The following is a 16791-nucleotide window of genomic DNA, read 5'->3' as shown; positions in this document are numbered from 1 at the left end:
CCTTGTGCGGCGCAGGAAAACTGGTCTCCTTCCTCCAATGGCTGTGTTGTGTTTCCAGCGCCGAGTTTGTAAGTTATCCGTACTTGCGTGTACGGTACTCCGATTCTCTCGGCTTTTTCGAAGAGCCGTCCCATTCGAGTGTCGAGTCGTGACATTCATCGGCAGCGCGACAATCTATATAGCCTGCTAAGACATAAGGGGTGACAACAATCTCGCAATGATGAATACGTAAAATCTGTAAGAACGGTGGCAACCAAAATATTCAAAATGAGCGCCATTTTTAAGGCAGTACTAAGTAACTCATGCCCCAGAGGCCATAAGCCCCACTGCAGGTGTCGTAGCATGTTATGTTTTTTTTACTCATGTCTGTGAGAGTAAATACTACGCTGACAGAAAAGACGAAGGGAGAGAGGGATATTTTACATCCAATTACAAAATGGAGATCATTTTTTTCAATCAAACTTGGCTGTAAATACTGTTTATGTGGCACTAGTCCACAGTTAGCTTTGCCCGTTAGCTTCTTCTTTGTGATTCCATTAGTGTGTATTGCGCCTCCTAGCTGGAGGCAGCGAAATTGCAATTGTGGCCCCCCAATCATCCCACTTGTATTTCCCCCGAGAGGGACTATGGAAAGGATTTATTAAGGTAAACAAGTTACTTAGTACTGCTTTAAGAGGGTTTTAAATAATACCAGGATTTCTACGGGTGGCAACAGGTCAAATATAATGGTTTGGAATGCCATTTTAATGCCTAAATACTATATATTTAATGCCACAAATGTAAAAAATCTTAGCATAATTCATTCAGTAAAAATTCGTAAACATGTAATCAAACAGGGAAATTTTGAGTAAAAGATGTAGACAATTTCAGCCAGAGAAGACAAATGTATGTTGAGCGATGTCTATTTTTGTAGAAGTTTAGATATGAATCCAATTTAATGCTTTTAAATGCCCTTTTAATGTCTTCATTTTGGCATAGCTCATTGACTTTTAATGCTTTTTAACGCCCTCCGCAGAAACTCTGGATCCACACACCCCTGATAACAACATGACCTCCTCTGTCCATTACAAGTTTGTTTGCATTGCCCCACTTTTGAAAATTCATACAAAGGTATGAGGACAAGATTAATAAAGAATTTAGTTTTTCAACATTAAACATTTGCCGTATTGGATTTTTTGGGGGGGCTATTCAGGCTTTTCTGAAAGACCAGGAGCCAGAGATTTCCTGCAAAATTTGCCGCTTTTTTGATATACTTTTGCAACCTACTGTTTTATGTTGAGCAGGCATTCTGTGTAAAGATAGAAAAAGTAGACGGTTAACAGATAAATTGAATGAATTACAGACAAACAACACATTTAAAAACTGCATTTTGTCGAGGAATAGTGAAATTAAGCTGATATGCTTCCCTGTCGACGATATGCTATTGGTTTCCCCCCCACAGCTCCGCGTGTTCACACCCGGAATGCCCAATGTCTAGTGGTCCACACCGGAAATTCATTGTAAAAGCGACGGCAAATATATTGGCACCATGAAGCGGACAACAATCTTTAAAGGGGACATACCGTGCTGAATTGAATGATCCCCCTCCTTAGAAACACACCTGGAGACCGATTCTGCAACCGAACGACATTCATTGCGGCGCCGTCCATTTGACAGCATGCCGTTAGCAAAAAATACTGCTAGTATAATCTTTTTAACATGTGCACTCCAATCTCATTTTCAGCAGGGTTAAGGGCCACAATAACAAGCATGATATGTCCACTTTAAATATAACTATAGGCGTGCGTTACGGCTCCCGTTCTTTACGTTTAAGAGCGGGAAGCAGCTACAAAACACTGGAGGCACTGTGACCGTCGACTACAAAACTATAGGCAAACGTATGAAAACGGTCCTTTGATATTCCATTACGGACAACTTCATGCCTGTCCGTTTGTACTTTGAGGTAACTGGTGCTGTGTCGTCAGCGTTTTAGGCAGCGTTTAGGATCGTTTTGTTTCTTTTTAGTCCGGCAAGGTAAAAGTGTTTTTTCCCCCTCTAGGTCCAAAATGGCCTCTGTATAACAAAGTCTTTGGCCTATAGGAGCTGACCCGGCGGGACAGCTCTTTAGCTCATAGGTCGCCGCTCTGGGGTTCGGGCCGCGCGTCCGGGTTGCGGCTGCGTCCCAGTCGCGGGAAACGGGACGCGGTTCGGGAGCGGGGCGTCTTGGCAGCGTTGTCGCTGTTGTTCTGGGGAGTGTCTCTGTGGAAGGGAGAAAACAGAGGAAGTTAGCTTGATGGTGCTCTAGACACAGGCACACACAAAAAGCCGCCATAAAATAGACCATCCACTTTTGGGAGCGGAAAGAGTGGGGAAATTGCTTTTTTATTGGCGAAGCGACTAACAACTGAAAGTCTTTGCATTTTCGGTGATAGGAACCAGGATAAAATGTAATTGGATGCAACGGGCAAACCTCTCAGCAAAAACTAATGTAAATCTGACAATCAATTTAGCAATGAAATGTGCTTGGGTCATAATTTTTTATTAACTTCTGTAGGAAAATTGTTGAGAGATGTCATCATTTTAAAAAACTAGCCGATTAAATCAATACAAACAATACAGACTTGGCTGGAAAGGGATGAGAATCTTAAATTTGCTGCTTTTTCAGGAATCTGTTTCATTGATGTATATTTCAATAAATTCTTCAAGCCTTATTGAATTCCATAAGTTTTTGTGTGTCTTTTAGTGTGTCTGGGTATATCAGATATCTGTGGAGATTTCCAAGTCAGACAGTTCAGCGAGAGGCTAATGCACTACTGCACAGTAATCTGTTGTTTGGTAAAGCCAGGGGACATTCTCCCTGGAAAGAGTCAAGCAAAAACAGTGCGGAGACTTCAAAGAAACTCTGCATTAAGATGCTGAGAGGAAAACTTATATTTAGTGATGACCGACTTAAGACTAACTTTAGTTTATCCCCAAAGATTTTTTTTTTTTTAATCTCACCAACTGATGCAGAAATGTGCACTTAATCAAGTAATACCCCTGGCTTTCAAACACAGATCTGATTTTTGAGCTTCTAAGATTGTGACAAATTTTGTGAAAAATGATTTAGCGGTCTATCTTTGTGCATGAGTATAAGTATGAGTATGGCAGGAGAATGAGTATGAGTATGGCATGAGTATGAGTATGAGTATGGCATGAGTATGAGTATGAGTATGGCATGAGTAAGAGTATGAGTATGGCATGAGTATGAGTATTGCATGAGTATGAGTATGAGTATGGCATGAGTATGAGTATGGCATGAGTATGAGTATGAGTATGGCATGAGTATGAGTATTGCATGAGTATGAGTATGAGTATGGCATGAGTATGAGTATGAGTATGAGTATTGCATGAGTATGAGTATGAGTATGAGTATGAGTATGGCATGAGTATGGCATGAGTATGAGTATGGCATGAGTATGAGTATGGCATGAGTATGGCATGAGTATGAGTATGGCATGAGTATGAGTATGGCATGAGTATGAGTATGGCATGAGTATGAGTATTGCATGAGTATGAGTATGGCATGAGTATGAGTATTGCATGAGTATGAGTATGGCATGAGTATGGCATGAGTATGAGTATGGCATGAGTATGAGTATTGCATGAGTATGGCATGAGCATGAGTATGAGTATGGCATGAGTATGGCATGAGTATGGCATGAGTATGAGTATGGCATGAGTATGAGTATGGCATGAGTATGAGTATGAGTATGGCATGAGTATGGCATGAGTATGAGTATGGCATGAGTATGAGTATGAGTATGGCATGAGTATGAGTATGGCATGAGTATGAGTATGGCATGAGTATGAGTATGGCATGAGTATGAGTATGGCATGAGTATGAGTATTGCATGAGTATGGCATGAGTATGAGTATGAGTATGGCATGAGTATGGCATAAGCATGAGTATGAGTATGGCATGAGTATGAGTATGAGTATGGCATGAGTATGGCATGAGCATGAGTATGAGTATGAGTATGGCATGAGTATGAGTATTGCATGAGTATGAGTATGGCATGAGTATGAGTATGAGTATGGCATGAGTATGAGTATTGCATGAGTATGAGTATGAGTATGGCATGAGTATGAGTATGAGTATGGCATGAGTATGAGTATTGCATGAGTATGAGTATGAGTATGAGTATGAGTATGGCATGAGTATGGCATGAGTATGAGTATGGCATGAGTATGAGTATGGCATGAGTATGGCATGAGTATGAGTATGGCATGAGTATGAGTATGGCATGAGTATGAGTATGGCATGAGTATGAGTATTGCATGAGTATGAGTATGGCATGAGTATGAGTATTGCATGAGTATGAGTATGGCATGAGTATGAGTATGGCATGAGTATGAGTATTGCATGAGTATGAGTATGGCATGAGTATGGCATGAGTATGAGTATGGCATGAGTATGAGTATGGCATGAGTATGAGTATGGCATGAGTATGAGTATGGCATGAGTATGAGTATTGCATGAGTATGAGTATGGCATGAGTATGAGTATTGCATGAGTATGAGTATGGCATGAGTATGGCATGAGTATGAGTATGGCATGAGTATGAGTATTGCATGAGTATGGCATGAGCATGAGTATGAGTATGGCATGAGTATGGCATGAGTATGGCATGAGTATGAGTATGGCATGAGTATGAGTATGGCATGAGTATGAGTATGAGTATGGCATGAGTATGGCATGAGTATGAGTATGGCATGAGTATGAGTATGAGTATGGCATGAGTATGAGTATGGCATGAGTATGAGTATGGCATGAGTATGAGTATGGCATGAGTATGAGTATGGCATGAGTATGAGTATTGCATGAGTATGGCATGAGTATGAGTATGAGTATGGCATGAGTATGGCATAAGCATGAGTATGAGTATGGCATGAGTATGAGTATGAGTATGGCATGAGTATGGCATGAGTATGAGTATTGCATGAGTATGAGTATGGCATGAGTATGGCATGAGCATGAGTATGAGTATGAGTATGGCATGAGTATGAGTATGGCATGAGTATGGCATGAGCATGAGTATGAGTATGGCATGAGTATGGCATGAGTATGAGTATGAGTATGGCATGAGTATGAGTATGGCATGAGTATGGCATGAGTATGAGTATGAGTATGGCATGAGTATGGCATGAGCATGAGTATGGCATGAGTATGGCATGAGTATGGCATGAGTATGAGTATGGCATGAGTATGGCATGAGTATGGCATGAGTATGAGTATGGCATGAGTATGTCATGAGTATGAGTATGGCATGAGTATGTCATGAGTATGGCATGAGTATGGCATGAGTATGAGTATGGCATGAGTATGGCATGAGTATGGCATGAGTATGAGTATGGCATGAGTATGGCATGAGTATGGCATGAGTATGAGTATGGCATGAGTATGGCATGAGTATGGCATGAGTATGAGTATGGCATGAGTATGTCATGAGTATGAGTATGGCATGAGTATGTCATGAGTATGGCATGAGTATGGCATGAGTATGAGTATGGCATGAGTATGGCATGAGTATGGCATGAGTATGAGTATGGCATGAGTATGTCATGAGTATGGCATGAGTATGAGTATGGCATGAGTATGAGTATGGCATGAGTATGGCATGAGTATGAGTATGGCATGAGTATGTCATGAGTATGGCATGAGTATGAGTATGGCATGAGTATGGCATGAGTATGAGTATGGCATGAGTATGAGTATGGCATGACTATGGCATGAGCATGAGTATGAGTATGGCATGAGTATGAGTATGGCATGAGTATGGCATGAGTATGAGTATGGCATGAGTATGAGTATGGCATGAGTATGGCATGAGTATGGCATGAGTATGAGTATGGCATGAGTATGTCATGAGTATGGCATGAGTATGAGTATGGCATGAGTATGAGTATGGCATGAGTATGGCATGAGTATGAGTATGGCATGAGTATGTCATGAGTATGGCATGAGTATGAGTATGGCATGAGTATGGCATGAGTATGAGTATGGCATGAGTATGAGTATGGCATGACTATGGCATGAGCATGAGTATGAGTATGGCATGAGTATGGCATGAGTATGAGTATGGCATGAGTATGAGTATGGCATGACTATGGCATGAGCATGAGTATGAGTATGGCATGAGCATTGCATGAGTATGGCATGAGTATGAGTATGGCATGAGTATGAGTATGAGTATATAAAGCATCCATTTCGTATTTCCAAGACCAGAGCTGACAGATACGACTACTGACTCTCACATTTCCCATTCCTGTGGTCGGACAACCCTTAGCAACCGAATTATCCACTCCAATTACAACTCAACAGGCCCAGGTTCAAACAACAAGCCACTGCATGACAGATCATCATAAACCGTTTGCTTTTAGTGTCACAAGCTTTCACAAAACAATCGCTTGCCCTGCCATCAACGGACTCTTTTTGTGTGTGTTCCTAAACAGTAGTTCTCCAAACGTTCCAAAACACCCTCCCTACAATCGAGAGTGCAGCCAACAGAAAGTCCAGTTAAAACTACAAGAATAAAGCTAAAACACTTTAAAAGTCCTGCGTTGATGTGATAATGAGTGGATGGGAGCGCTTAGATGAAGGTTCAAACACGTGGCTTTCGCGGCCGCCTTCATCCTCCGGGAGCAATCATGTGCGACGCGGCCGATCAAATTATGGCCGTGAGAGTGACATTAAGACTTCCCGCGCTCACGGAGAAAATCCTTGTGTTCTTCCCCGTCCGCCCGGTTACCGTGACGACCTTCTGCGCCCCATGTGAGCAGCTGATCCCCGCGTCTTAAGGGATGAGAGGCGAGGGGTAAGACGACGGAGAGTGTGGTGGATGGCGGATCTAATGTTTTCTCGTTGTGGGAAGCGATAAAGGAGGTGAGTTTGGCCCCGTCTCGCAACCGACCTGTAAAACGCCACAGAGCTGGAGAGGGGACAGAGGAGAGCGGGCCTCAAACTGGGATTTCGAGTCATTTTAGACAAATAAAGCATTTTATACACAACGCAGTGGAAGGTGGTGATGTAGATGTGTTTAAAATGATCAGATACAATTCAATTTAAAGGCTCAGTACCTGATTTGTTCTTGTAACTGTGAAAAAGGGGAGCAAGTAAGTATGACCTCCCTTTTTCCTAATACAGTTCTCACATCTCAATTCTTCCCAGGAATAGGGCTGGGTACCGTTAAATGGTACCAACTTGGTATTGCCTGGTTTTCTTTTTCTCTCCAGATGCCAGATGTCAATAAATGACGTCAATAAGTCTAAAAAAGCCTGAAAAAAGCCATAGGTATCGAAAGAAGTACCGTTAAGGCACCTGTACCGAAAAGCAGGTAGTGGTATCGACAAACATAAAAACTGTACCCTGCCCTACCCAGGAATCACTTTTTAAGTATGTTTCGCAACTTTGAAGGCAACAAACAACAAACCTGCTGGTCCATAGTCGATACAAAAGGCTTTGCAGAACCCTTAAGTATTTTTCCACAAATCACTGCCATAACAGTGTATTGAAAGACAAAACCTACAGCTTCACATGTAGCACGAGACTTCCTCTTGAGTTGCTAGCAAAGTGTTATAAAATGGCTAATGTGACACATAGTGACGAACACTTTCTATTCTGATAAAAGAGTGCAGGAAGAAGAGCTCCATTTCCTTTAAAGCACTATACCTGATATGTTTCTAATAGTTGAACGAAATGTGTTTTGTCCTCCTTTAGTATAATGTAAACTCATACAAGTGTAGGGGAAATCACTATCCATCTTAAAGCCTTTGTATCAATTTCAAGACGTTTCAGGCTAGTTTTCAAGCACTTTAGTGAAATTCGCCGTGAAAAGTGACCCTGCACGTTGTGAAATGTGCCTATAAACTTGTCCCTATGAAAAATTCGAAAGCTACAAATATGTTTGGAAAGTTAGGAATGAGGTTGGACCACAATTAACATTTTCATTTAGTGACTTCCCGTTTCATTGTCTAATAAAAAAGAAAACCCCTCCTAAAACTAAAACAAAAAACAGTTTATGCTTAAAGTCACATCGCATAACATTTCACCTAATACATAGAATAAAATACAAGCATTTAGTCTTATTACAGATGTTTTTATTCTTTAAATATACCTGAAAAACAATGTTTGTTGTGTGACCTATGACCTGACTGTGATTTTACTGTGAGTGGGACATCCCCAGCTCGTCTCCATGGAGATGTTGACTAATTAACTATCATCTATCTACTAATTAGATAGATGATATCACCATCCAAATCTTTAATTACCCACTGCCAAAATTGCCTTTTCTGTGTCGAGCAGGTCATTGGGAGAATGGTTGTATTGTTAGCGGCAATATAATCCACCATGTTACACAGTGTGTCTTTAAGTACAAGCATAAAATCGACTTACAATTGTGCTTTAAATGAAAAAATAAAAATATTAAGATTAATTTATACTTTTTAATTATTATTATGATGTTTATGATCAACACAACTTTGCTGCAGCTTTGACAATCACCACAGTTCATCTACTCTTCAAAAAAGATAGAGATACGTGCTCCAGTATGTGAAGTCAACAGTATTCATTATAATAATGTTCCTTTATGTAAATGAAGGTGAGTGAGGTTTACATCTGTGTCTTTCCGTGTATAAATGTTGTATTCCACTGGGCCTTGTCACTGATCTGAATAATGTGATTGGTTTCTCCATGTGCTGACCTCTTTAGTGCCTCTCAGCTGTGGTCAGGTCTATCTGGGACATGTCGCCGACTGCGCTCTGTCCCAGTGGAGCACAGCCTAAATAGCAACGTGCTCAGGCTGCAGACAGGAGACACAGAGCAGAAGTGATCGGCGAGGCGGCTTTCACTTTAGCTCCTCTTTAGATCCTTTTTCTACTAAAATGCATTTGCAACTAAAACAGAGTCAGATTCATTGTTTAAAAATCACCCTTGGTTAATGCGGCCCCACGAGACGTTGCCAAATCGTACTTTATTTTTGTTCAAAATCTAATAAAAGGTTTTGTTGAAGGTTTAGCAATGACATTAATATCACAAAATTTAAGACAGTTTTCTGATCATTTCAAATGAATTACACGAATGTTCAAGGTTTTTATGATGGTATGTCAACATTATATCATGGTAAAAGTTTAAAAAGTAAATTTTACAAGGAAAGCACTTTCCCGTTTTACAAACCCCCTCCTCCCTCTTCCTTCTCCTCCGGGTGCACCATCAGAGTGCCTTGGATTTATTTTGTCTGCTCTCTTCCATCAGACAGACGACCTCTTTTATCTTAGCTGAAGCAGAAGGAATCACCCACCTGCTTCCAAAAAACCTCTGCAAAGTTATTTTTTCAAATAGAACTTTAAAGGTTCATGTCTAAAGATTCTTGATGCTTACCCTTCTACAAATATTGTAGCGTAAAAATTAGGCATGGAACGACACTGAGCTTTTGGCTCACAATTATATTTTAAAAATAATTGTGTTTAACGATATTATCACGATAAGTACTGCGCATTTTCTGGAATAAGTTTACTATTTTTGTATTGCAAAACGGCTAGTCTTGGGCAAAATGCTAACAGATTTAAGTGCCAATCACCTGGTCTTTTTCCAAAAGAGGCACATAGATGTGGGCTGCTGCTGCTTTGCATTTAGCATTGTCACAGCTACCATTTTTCGCTAAACCCTGAGCTCACACGCCGGCTCAGACCTTACAAACTCTACTACTAGTTCACATCATCACGTAGAGTAGAAGCAGAACTTTGCCAGAGTCATGCTGCTGAGGCTGGACTGACACACTTTAGTCACCTTTCCACTGAACACGGTTCTACTGCACACGCCACGATTTACATACTCGCCTTGTCACGAATCGACTCTACCCAGTACACACTTGTGTTTCCACTACACGACACAACCACAGTTGTTGTGGGCGGCGCCCCCACAGATGTGCATGCAGTACAGTCATTAAAGGTTTTGTGAGCAGTGATGAGAACAAACGCTGCCTCTGAGGGGGGCGCTAGAGTTGCGCTAACAGCGGCTAAATGCTATCGGCAAAATCCCCTTTTAGCACAGCGGTATGATGTTGTGAAATATTAAATTTGTATGACCTGCATGTTAATAGTGAGGGCTGTTCACTCACGGCTCAGCGCTTTGGCCACAGGTCAGTGCCAAACCTGGCCTCGGCAGTCGATAAGCTCGCCCAACTGGGTTGACCAGGCACTGATGGCTTACACTTGTAGCAAAACGCGCTACACTGTAGTCATTATTCAGTCACTCCATACTCTTTGATGAGCTACTAATGTAGCCACAGCTGCCCTGGGGTAAACTGACGGAAGCAAGGCCATCGGCCCCTCCAACCACCACCAACCGCTTACTCACACACTACACTCATTCTGGCCTATTGTACATGTTCTTAGTGGTAGGAGAAACCGGAGTACCCGGAGGAAACCTAGCAGACACGCGGAGAACATGCAAACTCTACACAGAAAGGCCCCTGGAGATCGAACCCGAGACCTTCCAGCTGTGAGGCACGAGCAATAACCGATGTGCTACCGTGCCGCACTGGGCACTGGTGTAGCGTCTGCCAGTGGAAAATGGCTTTTGTTGATGTACCTAACTGTTGACCAGGTGCAGAGACTTTTCCGTTTCTATTCACCTTATTCCGGAGGCTCGTGTGGGCGCCGCCATGAATTGTGCCCGCCCCTTTTCTCCTATGCGTTAACATGGGACTGGAGGAGTCCCAAATCAGTCACTACACGAAAACAAAGCCGTTTTCAGGCCGCGGTGAGAAACGGTGCAACATTGGCCATTTTACACAAATCAATCGAGTAAAAAAAATCTGATTTGAGCGGAGAATATTTTCCCTCGTTCTGCGTTAAAATGAATGGGCTTCGCGCTCGACCGGAAGTCTGGACAACGGAAGTGCCGAGACAACGCAAAAAGTGGCAAAAGTGGGCGGGGCGGAATAAGGTGAATACACACATGAATCTTGACCTGGGGGCCGCTCTTGTCTTCAAACACATCACAGCTGCAGTTTTATTTGCCTCGGCCAAAGTGCTCGGCGACAAAATGGCTTCCATGAACTCTTCATTCCCCGTGTAGTTTTTGTCGTGCCACTTACTCCCATCTCCCTATCGCTCCAATCCCAACGCTATCACGACCGCAATCGAGTGTTCCCTGGCAACTGAGTAAATGGAAGTCAGCGTAAGGAGCTGAATCTGCGGCCGCCTCAGTTATTCATATCACACTGGGCAAAGGGGCAAAATGTACTAAATTAATTAGGATTATAGATTTTCTTGCCACTGGCTTTTACAGCGAGCATGTCCGCGATTTGGACACAATATCGACTTCGCCTCACAATAACTTGCCCTGAATATTAATGTGAAAGAGTGTAATTACAGCGACAAGGGCAGAAACGACAGCTCAAAATTGATTAAATAACAAATAATGGAGCCGGTCTAAGCCACAAATCAAACACTTAATCTTAATCAGTTTGGAAACAGCCGTTTAGTTGGTAGGAAAATCAAGAATAGATTTGCGATCTTTACTTCCACATTAGCGAGGGATGAAAAAGTTGATATATTTGGTGGCAGGCGGTCTTTTTTCCCCCACAGATTGTTGCATTTACAATATAGAATTTTACTCCCCTACAAGAGAGAAAATGAGGTATCCCAGACTTAACCTAAATCCTTTGAAGATCGAGCAAAAATCTCTCCCAACGGAGGTACTTCCATTCCATTGTAAAGTAGACAAACCATCCTTCTTTTGCCCATTTTGTGCCTTGTTTGAAATCTGAAACTTTAGTTAATGGTCCTGGTTCTGTTCGAGTCTTTTCCAAACCATTCAGAGAAACAAAGCATCGAATCATAATGCTGAGTACACACTACAAACTACAAACTACGGAAGCCTCTGAGGGACGCATTCGAATTCCCACAGGCTTTAGCTGAGTTCATCAAGTCACAGACCAGGAAGTGGCTGGTAAACAACTACTTGGACAAAGTCATTCTCACGATTCAAATCACAAAGCGCAGCTGATGCAGGGAGCGCCTGCCTGGTGACCAGCAGTAGGTCACGGAGGCGAGAACCCAAAGTTTAGTCAGAGTCTGGTGATGACGGAGTGTGAACGCGACACTGCAGTCAGCATAAAGCTCAATGAGACGGAAGCTAGAATTCTTCAGGCATTAACGCTGCTCTTAAAGTGGATGAATCATGTGTAAATTGTGGCTTCTGGCACTTACTTGGTGATCATTTATGCAGTACAGGCCAAAAGTCTGGACACACTTTTTATGTCTTGGCTTTTCTTACACACTACAGTTCTCATTGAAGGCGTTAAACTATGAATGAACACATGGGATTATGAAGGAAACACAAACAGGTGAAACAACTCCAAATATGTTTTATATTCTAAATTCTTCGAAATTGCCACCCTTAATTTTTGGCATTTTCTCCATGAGCTTCATGAGGTCGTCTTCTGAGATAGTTTTCCACATGTTTGAAAAGTCCAAACCATTTCTGTAACGACATCGTGAAGCTCACCGACCAAATGTTAAAAGTGTAAAGCACTAATCAAAGCGACAGGCGGCGATTTGGAAGAAACGTTTTTTTTGGTTTAAAACACAATTCCGTATTTGTTCACTCATAAATGAACGGCTTTGGTGAGAACCTACCATAGGAACAGTTTTGAAATGAAAGGAAAAATGAATGAAACTTTTGGCCTGAACTGTATGTTTGGTTGGAGCGCCCTCAGCTGGCAGCACAGGTACATGTAACACGCAAAAAAAAAAAAATACAAGCCTCCATTTTGACCCAAGGGCGTGCTAACAAAGCAATGGCGTCATGATTAAAGCAGGGTATCGATTTGGATTTACCAAATTGATTTCATTCTCTTCACAAGGGCCCGATATGAGCGATCGTTCTTATTGTTTATTTCCGCAATTTTCGCCGCATGTTTTGGTGAATGGTTGGCAACAGCTGATGCATCCAGGCCTCTAACATGGTTTTATAAAATGATCGATCTGTTACAGCGCAAGAGAAGCAATGCCCAGTTTATGAACACTGTTTGCTGATCATAGGACTCTTATCATTTGTTTAAAACGGCCCCCGGATGTGACGACATCGCGATCGCTTGTATTCGATTCATGATTGAGTTTGACTTATTTTCGATTCAGTTAAGGACATTATGCAGACATTCTCAGAAGAACTAATGCTGCAAATAGTAGAAACTAATTCTAACTTGGTAAATCAATGAGAATATAAATATTTACATAAGTAAAAATCTGAATATTCAGTCAGGTTGGCCTTTGACAGTAAACGACATGGCTGCCACTACAGACATCAGACTGAAGCTGTCTATGGCAAGATTGTTGGAAATCAACCAGTAAATCTTTGTTTGGAAGATTTTTAACTAACTTTTTTGGGCCCAACGTGGTGCAAAAAGTAAATCTCTTTTCTCTTTTAGTTCCAAAGTTATTGTTAGTGTTTTTTGAATCAATATCGGCCTATTCAAAGGAAAATTTATTCGAATCGAGTAATTAAACCCAGCCCGAGTCATGATGAATGAGAAGAAAAGCTCTCCTGATGGTTTACAGGCTTTAAAAATGTTGAGAACTCTTTTGGATTCAATCTATTCAGCAACATTATTCAATAAATAATTATTGGAGCAGTTTTACAGTAGAAAAAAATCACCCAGGTAAAGACTGTTGCTGTAGGGAGTTGAACTCAAACCATGAGCAGTACTGTTATCATTCTAACACAGCTGGCTAAATGACTTTACAATACATTAATATAAGTTATAAACGTGAAATACCAACGCAAAGGTGTCCAGGACAGCTACACTAAATCAGCAGTAGAAGAAGAAAAGGCCAAAGTGGACGAAAGAAGCACTTTCCCCACTCTTTATAATGATCAAAGCTACCTCTTCATGTATCTAGTTCAATCAAATCAGTCCAAACCCTCTCGTTTCCGCCGCTCGCTTCTGTCAAATCGGACTAATTGCGAGAGAAGAGGGGCAAAGGAGCGGGAGATTTTTGACTGACAGAACTTTTCCGCTGATATTTAGGCGAGATGACAAGAGCTACCCGGCGTCTCGGAGGCCGGGGAAGTGGATAGCTCAAAGTGATGATTCAGAGTTAGCTGGCCTACTTTAGCAGATAAAGGTCCCCGCAGCCAAACGGGCTTTCGGAGGCGCAGCTAAAAGTCTCATCTCCCAAGCGCTCACCCCCACTTCATCCGTCTCCTCAGCGGACCTCGCCAGTCTACGGGAACAAAGCTGCGCTCGCAGTACTGTAAAGCTAAATGAGTGAAACAGGAATTGAAGAAAGTGAATCGTCACCGAGAGGCCTGGATTATTTCAAAATGATCTGCTAGTTCTGTTAAGTCAAAAATGTCGCCAAGAATTTAAACTACGACCTGAAAAAGAAATGTCGTGATTATGATATAATAAATTATCTAACACAATATTATGGCAGCAAACTTAGCTCACACCTGCCTATTTTTTTTGCTAGACACACTTCTTTATTTTTCTTCCCATTACTCTGTGTTACTATTTGTTTTGGTTCTCAATCCCAATCAGAAAACAGAATAGCCCGTCTCCAAGTCCAAATCCGTGCTAGTGCAGCCTCCATTTGTGAGACTACTGAAGTGGAGTCATCGCTGCAAGAGAGTTAAAATACACATTTGAGAAAACGGACGAGCGATCCACTTAATATTGTATTAAAAGACATGCAAATAAAGCAGGTTCATGAGGTATAACTCCTTGGAGTTACTTTCAATGAACTTTCATCTTGGGATAAGCACACTGACACTGTGGGTAAATATGGCATGTACTACAAGGTGCTGCTCATTCATGCATCTAGAGTTGTGGTGTTTCAGTCATTGGCCTTGTCTCATTGTACTACTGCCCCTTGGTGTGGTCAGGTGCAGCTAAGAAACACATGACGAAATTGCAACCAGCAAAACAGGCTGCAAAGTTCTCTTTTAAAAGACCATGGAATTTGTTTGTGTGGGTCTGTATGTCTAAAATAACATAAATACAGTATATGTGTATATTTAGATTTCTTTGCATGTATGTATAACTGAGGGGCAGTTTGCACTGTGAAGTGTTTTTTTTTTTTTTCAGTTCAGTTGAATGATGTGAATATTGTAATTGCTTGAACCAAAAAAAAACTGGTTGAACTTCCGAACGCGGTATGACATGTCCATAAATGAAACTAATGTTTGTGTCCTCAATATTTGGAGTAAGTCGTTTGAGAGCATGTTACATAATCTCCCTCTGCAAAAAGGGAAGATGATAATGGTGAGCGTGATTCCTGGGGGTTTTTGTTTTTCATGTGTCAGCGGGTTTCTATTGCCCTATGCTGCATTTACATAACCTTACTTAAACTAATCATCTTTTCTGCCTCGGCCTCCACACCCCCTCTGCCTGCTGTGCATGTGTTGGATTCCTCATTACAGTCCTGGGACCTGGCGGATCAGACTCCCCTCCCTCTCTCCCTGTGAAACTAGAGCAGCCTTTAATCACCTCTCGGCAGCCTCTCTGCACGGACAGTGACGAGGTGGACCGGGGACAGCCGACTCCGATGAGACAATGTTGAATATTACAGACTCGCGGCTGCGTAATGAGTGCGGTGAGGAGCGCCATACCCCAAATAGAAAACCATCGAAATAACTAATAAGTCATCCGCCATCCACGACGACAATGACAGGGCAGGAGCAAATTACAACACTGGTCAAGTCATTAACTGTACATTCTGAGAACACGCACACATTTTCAAATCTGTTTCTCTCCCCAATCACATAGTTTGTCTATATATATATGCACATCACCGCCGTTGTCGCACCGAATGACGTGTGCGTTCCTATAGCCGGCCGATGACTACATGACAGTTGGGTTGGTCAGCAGATGGAGATGGAGGAAGTTTGATAACTGCCTTTCCAAATGTCATCCCCCACACACCCCACACACGTGCATATCGAGAGCCACAGAACGGCCCGGCATGTTGTTATGTGTTTCTCTGATGACTAAGGAGGATGTGACATCGCCGTGTGACATGCAAGAGTACGGGGTCGCGTTCTCCGACAGCAGGTTGGAGGGAGTGCGAGGGAGAGTGTAGCGGGATGTACACTTGTTTGTTTACAAGGGATTTGGCATTTTCCCTGACATTAAAGCTCCCTGTTTGTAACCTGGAAGTGCGACGTCTGGAGCGGCTTGCGAAAAAAACATTTCTGTAAAGTGGTACGGAAAGAGTGCGATCGCTTGGATTCGTGGGGGGAAAAAGTATGCATTAATGATGAAGTAGCATTTCGAACCGGTGTCAGTCAAGATGAGGAAAAGACGGATACATCTCACAGGTTTTGGCAAGATATGGTTTGAAATGGAGGCGATCAAAATGAGCTGTGGAGCAGAACCTCATGACGTCAAACATTTTGAGTCTTAAAGGTGCATTATGCAACTTTTTATGTGGAAAAAGAAGTTTATATTTGTGTGTATTTGACCTTGTAGGGACCCAGCGGCTGTATGAGTGTGAGTACTTTCCATCACAGTGGTCTCTAGGACGCTTCAGGATCAATTGTTTGGAAGGGTTTCACTGCTGACGGACCCTCTCACCAGAAAACCTACAAAACGATTGATCCTGGAGCGTCCTGGAGACCACTGTGATGGAAAAAAACTCATACTCACACAGTCGCTGGGTCACTACACGGTCAAACACACACAAATGTAAACTTTTTCTTCCGCATAAAAAGTTACACAATGCACCTTTAAGAGAAGGGACACGCAGCAATGGAACAAAACACAG

General features: G+C 42.1%; 1 protein-coding gene across 1 annotated transcript in view; it reads right to left on the bottom strand.

Moving 5' to 3' along the window:
- Positions 1 to 1264: 1264 nt before the first annotated feature.
- Positions 1265 to 16791, bottom strand: part of snx29 (sorting nexin 29) — a 151284-nt gene continuing 135757 nt past the window's right edge. The window contains exon 21 of the mRNA XM_079577454.1: positions 1265 to 2238. Within this exon, the coding sequence (XP_079433580.1) occupies positions 2109 to 2238 (130 nt within the window). The 3' untranslated portion in view covers positions 1265 to 2108. The remainder of the gene's footprint in view (positions 2239 to 16791) is intronic.

This window comes from Gobius niger, assembly GCF_951799975.1.
Source record: "Gobius niger genome assembly, chromosome: 19".
NCBI classification, from domain to species: Eukaryota; Metazoa; Chordata; class Actinopteri; order Gobiiformes; family Gobiidae; genus Gobius; species Gobius niger.
The sequence above is the reverse complement of the archived record's forward strand: the minus strand, read 5'-3'. Positions and strand labels throughout refer to the sequence as shown.